Source organism: Phaenicophaeus curvirostris, chromosome 9, assembly GCF_032191515.1.
Source record: "Phaenicophaeus curvirostris isolate KB17595 chromosome 9, BPBGC_Pcur_1.0, whole genome shotgun sequence".
Lineage (NCBI taxonomy): Eukaryota > Metazoa > Chordata > Aves > Cuculiformes > Cuculidae > Phaenicophaeus > Phaenicophaeus curvirostris.
The window spans coordinates 22,467,708-22,473,707 of NC_091400.1; the positions used below are offsets into that span (position 1 = coordinate 22,467,708).

The window sequence follows — 6,000 nt, forward strand, 5'->3', positions numbered from 1 at the left end:
TCAAAGTTAGCTCTTGGTTACTACTGATAACCAAAAGCAATAAAACTTTAAAACCTATCACGTCAGAGGAACATCATTTTCCACAAAGAAGTTAAATTAACTCAGATTAGCCTCATGAGCACATTCAGTCAAGAAGGATATAGTTCATTTTGCTAACCAGACTACTATACCTTTTTGAACTCAGTGTTGCGAGACACTTGGCAATTCCAACTCATATTTTAAAAGTAAAAAACATTACAATCTCCAACATCTACTTCATTTTTTCTTGCCATTCATGCTTTACACCTCTAAGGCTGGGTAATGTCAGTAGCCCAGTACCATTAATGCATCTTCTCAACAAGACAAGACCGAGCATTAATCTAATAATACAAAAACATTGTGGGTTCCATTCTGAAAGGCCGCGAGTGCCCTCATCTCCTATTGATGTCAGACCACATAATGTTTCAAGTGTTGAGTTCTATTGTTCAGTCCATTTTTCCCCATCCCGTGAGGTCCTGCCATATATCCATTAGAAAAGGCCATACGTCAACATAAAACAAAAAAATCAGACCCTCACACAGCTTTTATGTTTACTACGCTCCTATCACCAACAGCGAAACTCACGCAAGGGCAGAGTACACAGAGCGACTGCACACACAAACACTATTTTCCAGATAAAAATGGCTCTTAAAGAGTTTTATCTTCTTAAAGAAAGGGTTTAAGAGTCAGGAAACCCATCCAATGCAGTTCCTCACATAAATGCATTTTGAATCAGCCAATTCTGACACACGCTGAAAGAGACTTATGCATCACTGCATACTCTTTGTCTGTAATCCATAATATAGAATCACCATCTACTTTGATCGAAATGCTTCTCATCTACAAATACAGCTGCACTCGCCAGGCGTTCTGTATCATCATCAAATCTTGATGTTTTTATTATTTTACAACCTACTACTGTCCACAAAAAAAGTAGACTGTGGTTTGTTTGGGAGGAAAGAGAAGAGAGGAAGACACGTGGGTCAAAACTCAGCTTAGTTAAGGAGGTCTACCCTCTATTTCTTCTCATCTGGATTAGCACTTGAATCAACTGTTCGCCTGTTTTAACCACCAGAGTTACACTAATAAAACCCCTCCAGGTCCAGTATTCCCTGGCCCCAACCACTCCCCAACTTCAGGTGGGAGCAGCAACCAGACCCAATCCAGGGTGCCTTCTGCAAAAGACACAGCACTGCATTCACACACCTCCTAAGAACCAGAACCGGGACCAGGACCACAACTAGGGGGAAAGGAAAAATGGCCAGGAACACAAAACGAGAATCCAGAGCCCAAGTAACACAGAAAAGTTCCCACTCCCAGGGAAAGGGGGACTCCCGGCTGCAGGACTGGGGGAACCCGAGGGTCCCACGCCGCCCAGCTGCCCCCAGAGATGGGCAGAGGCAGCCACTGCCCCCCTACTCATCCATCACCCCTCCCCAGAGCCCCCGAGCCCCTAGTCTCAGTCCCTCCTCCCCTCTTACCGCCAGTTGCACACCCCCTCACCCCCATGCCCCTCCCTGCACCCCCATCACCCCCAGTATTTCCCACCAGCCCCCTCCTTACCCACCAGTCTCATCCCATCCCCCGATCCCTTTGTCTTGCCCCCAGAGACCATCTTATCCCCCCATCTCACCCCATTCCGTCCCCCATCATCCCAATTCTCGGCCCCCAGCCCCTCTTCTCACTCCCAGCCTCGCCTCCCAGCACCCCCCCACCCACCTGCAGTCTCGCCCCCCGAATCCCCATCTCCCCAGCACCCCAGTCTTCCCCCAACGCTGCCACCCTCGCCCCCCAGACCCCACATACCTGCAGTCTCTCCCTCCCAGCCCCTCCAGATCCCAGTCCTGTCCCCCATCACCTCCAGTGTCGCCCTCCTGTCCTCCTTTACCTGCAATCTCACTACCCCAGCACCCCCGTCTTCCCCCAGCACTCCAGTCTCCCCCCAGACCTGCAGTCTCGCCTCCCCCAACACCTCCAGTCGCGCCCTCCTGTCTCCCCTCATCCCAGTTCTTGGACCCCCAGACCTGCAGCCTCACCCCCCCAGTCCCCCTGCCTCCCCAGCACCCCAGCCTCCCTCCGACCCTCCCCTTACCGCCGGTCTCCGCCGCCGCGGGCGCCCCGGCCACGCCGTTCAGGTAGAGGATGGAGAGCAGGTGCGGCTGCGTCTTCTCCAGGGCCACGCGCAGGTCCTGGAAGTGGTCTCGCTCCTTGGCGAGCAGCAGGGCGAGCAGCAGCTCCGCCTTGCCGCCGCCCGCCGCCTCCAGGTCGCGCAGGTCGCGGGCTCCGAGCGCCCCCGCGGCGCCCAGCAGCTCCACCACCGCGTCCACCTCGGTCATGGCCTCGGCCAGGCTCTGCCGGCACTGCGCCAGCAGCTCCCTGTGCTTCGGCTCCATGGCCGGGGCAGCCGCCTCCTCCTCCCGCTGCTGCCCGGCCGGCAGGGGCTGCTGCCCTCCCTCCGCCGGGAGCTCCCGCTCCTCCTCCTCCTCCTCTTTCTCCTCCTCCTCCGGGTCAGCAGCCGCTCTCACGGGTTGTTGCTGCTCTTCCTCCTCCTCCTCTTTTTTTCCTTCTTTTTCCTCCTCCGGATCGGGAGCCGCTGCTGTTCTTCTTCCTCCTCTTCTTTTTCTTCTTCTTCTACGGGTCGGCAGCCGCCGTCAGGGGCTGCTGCTGCTGCTTTTCTTCCTCCACCTCCTCCTCCTCTTCTTCTTCTTTCTCCTCCTTTGGATCGGGAGCCGCCGTCCGGAGCTTTTGCTGTTCTTCCTCCTCCTCTTTTCTTCCTCCTCCCCCCCCACCGCGGGTCAGGAGCTGCTGCTCCTTTTTCCCCTCCCCTGGACTAGAAGCCGCCGTCAGGGGCTGCTGCTTTTCCTCTTCTCCCTCCTCCTCCTGTTTCTGACCAGCAGCCGCCGCCAGAAGCTGCTCCTCTTCCTTCCTCCTCTCCCCCCGGGCTGGACCCGCGCTCCCTCCTGCTCCGCCCGGGAGCCGCCACGCTCCCGCTGGGCAGAAACGGGCGAGCAGCCGCTGCTCCCCTTCCTCCTTCGCCTCCTCCAGCTGCCGCCCCCGGGGCCGAAAAAGCAACTCCTCCCCCTTGTCTCCTGGCCCCGCCGGTGCCCCGGAGCCCCGGGGACGCTCCCCCCGCCGCCCGGCCCGGGCTGCGCCGCGGAGGGGGCGGCGCGCGCTCAGCTCCCGGCGCCCCCGCTCCCCGCCGCGGCCATGTTGGCCGCCCGCGCGCGCCCCGCCCCGCCCCGGGGAGGAGCCTAAACCCACCCCGGGCTGGGGGCGGCCGGGCGCCAGGGGCCTGAAACCCGTCCCGGGAGCGGTGCGGAGGGAGTACGGGCCTTAATGAGCTCAGCCACTGAATCAGAGTGCGCTGGGTCAGAAGGGACCCTAAACCCATCCAGGTCCCGTGGACAACTCATCCAGCCACAGAATCACAGAGCGGTTTGGGGAGAAAGAACATTAAAGCCCGTCCAGTTCCAATACACACGCTGCAGGGCACGGTATTAATGAACTACAGGTGCGCAGAGTGATTAGTAATTCCAGCCACAGAATTAGGGAGTGGTTTGGGGCAGAAGGGACCTTAAACCCATCCAGGTCCGATACATACACTGCAGGGCACGGTATTAGTGAACGGTAGACATACAGAATGATTAATAAATCCAGCCACAGAAACCAAGTGGTTTGGGTCAGAAAGTACCTTAAATCCATCTGGGTCCGATAGATAACTAATCCAGCCACAGCATCACAGAGCAGTTTGGGGCAGAAAGGTCATTAAAAACCATCAAGGTCCAACACATACACTGCAGAGCACAGTATTAATGAACTGCAGGCGTGCAGGATAATTAAATTACCCAGCCACAGACTCAAAGAGTGGTTTGGGTCAGAAAGAACCTTAAAGCCCATCCAGTTCCACCCCCTGCCATGGGCAGGGACACCTCCCACTAGATCAGGTTGCTCAGAGTCCCATCCAGCCTGGCCTTGAACACCCCCAGGGATGGGACAGCCACCACTTCTCTAGGCAACCTGGGCCAGGGCCTTAGCGCCCTCAGCATGAATAATTTCTTCCTAATATCTCATCTAAATCTCCCCTCTTTCAGCTGAAAACCATTCTCTCTCGTTCTGTCCCTGCACTCCCTGATCAAGAGCCTCTCCTGAACTTTCCTGGAGCCCCTTTCAGTACCAGAAGGCTGCTTTAAGATCCTTTTAAGAGCCTTCTCCAGACCTCAAGTTGTGCCAGAGGAGATTTAAATTGACTGTTAGGAAAAATTACTACAGCAAAAGGGTTGTTGGGCATTGGAACAGGCTGCCCAGAAAATTGGTTGAATCACCATCCCTGGAGGTATTTAAAAGACTGTGTAGATGCCACAGTTAATGACATGATTTAGGGGAGGACGTGGCAGTATTAAGTTACGATTGGACTTCATGATCTTAAAGGTCTTTTCCAACCTAAACAATTCTGATTCTATAACCCCAACTCCCTCAGCCTGACCTCGTATGGGAGGTGCTTCAGGTCCTCCACAAGCATTTATAATCTTAAATTCACATTTTCTATGCAAGACTATTACCTTGCCATGCAGGTATGCTTCTGCTATTCCCCAAACAAATAATGGTGGCTCAAGTAACACAGAAAGAGTTCCTGGTGTTTGTGTTCTCCCCATGACATCTAGAAGCAATTGAAATTATCTGCAAGCCTCCTATCCAAACGCTCATACCCTTTATATTGAGAGAGTTGAACTCTGTGAGGTACAAGAGGAAGCATTTTCTAGCCACATATGCTAGAAACAGTTTTGTAATGAAAGCTAAGCTTCTCACATAATCATATGATTCAAGCAACTAAGGGTTTAGAGGAAAATATCAAGAGATTTACCGTATGTTAATGGAAGCTGACAACACTCTGTGGATCCTGGGAGGGAGGATTATAAACTCCCCAAGACGGGTATATGGAAAATACAAGAGACAATCAGGTTAAGCGTAGAGCTGTCTAGATAGGGAGTAAGCACAACCGAGCTTTTGTGATAGGTGTTCTACAAACACCACCAGCAAAGCAGTTCTCAACAAAAGCTTGTGTTTTCAGATTGTTGTGACTTCCAGATAATTAATTAACATTTTCAGAAGTTGCTGGTCTAATGGGCCAGCAGAACAAAACATCTCGTTTAGCTATAAAAAGAATAAAAGGCAACATAACATGAGCAGTCTCAGCACTGCCCTGGTGAAATCCTTTGCCTGGCAGTATCACCGCGGACCAAGGGAGCTGCTACTGGACCGTCACACAAGCACAAGGATCATTTGTCTTCCTAAAAATGTGTATTTGTGAACTCCAGGAAATGGTTCAGCTCTTCCTTAAGTGAGCTCCTGTACCACACACTATAAAGGAAAGCAAACCAGAGGATTATATGCTGTTTCTTTTTTTTTTTTTTTTTTTTTTTCCCTGTAGCCTAACACCTAGCACTCATTTTATATTACACTGCACTGGAGAATTTTAGATGGCAATTATTTTGGCCCGTTCCCACTCTGGGCAGGACCTGGACTGGTAATTCAAATTCAAATGAAGATGAGACAGTTTCTTCAATCAGCTTCAACAGAAAGAAGACACCATAACATCCTGTCTCCTGAAGGCTTTAAATTTCCCTCAAAGCAAATTTAAAAAAAAAAAAAAGTTTTACTTAAATGACTAAAGTTTTGCCTGTTAAGAGAGAAAGAAAAAAGCTTTCTTCTGCGGCAGACTACCTGGCAGGAAAGGAGTTTGTTTATTTGGGGGAGGAGAAGAAAAGAGTAGGTAAATTGGCTCCTTCTGGAAATGCAGATAAACACAGACACCTCTGTTTCTCAGACAACTGCGCCAAGCAGCAGAAGAAAACCAGCAATACTATAGAGGCGCATTAGTGGTGACTCTACAGGGCTCTAAATCTGTTTCAAACAGAACTGGGGAGGAGATTTAATTTTCTTTGGGAAACTGGGCTAACTTGTGATGTGGTTAACTTCTACAAG

The 6,000-nt window shown here is 51.8% G+C and overlaps 2 protein-coding genes across 3 annotated transcripts in view; both read right to left on the reverse strand.

Annotated features, from left to right (window-relative positions):
- Positions 1–2,504, reverse strand: part of DLG5 (discs large MAGUK scaffold protein 5) — a 92,729-nt gene extending 90,225 nt beyond the window's left edge. For both annotated transcript variants that reach the window (XM_069864212.1, XM_069864211.1), the window contains exon 1: positions 2,111–2,504. In XM_069864212.1, the coding sequence (XP_069720313.1) occupies positions 2,111–2,411 (301 nt within the window). In that variant the 5' untranslated portion in view covers positions 2,412–2,504. The remainder of the gene's footprint in view (positions 1–2,110) is intronic.
- Positions 2,505–2,649: 145 nt separating this feature from the next.
- On the reverse strand, positions 2,650–3,720 carry LOC138724263 (sodium/potassium/calcium exchanger 1-like). The gene is made up of 2 exons (XM_069864146.1): positions 3,710–3,720; positions 2,650–3,310 (listed from the first exon to the last, which is right to left on the reverse strand). The coding sequence occupies exons 1-2, from the start codon at positions 3,718–3,720 to the stop codon at positions 2,650–2,652; spliced, it is 672 nt and encodes a 223-aa protein (XP_069720247.1).
- Between the last annotated feature and the right edge of the window lie 2,280 nt (positions 3,721–6,000).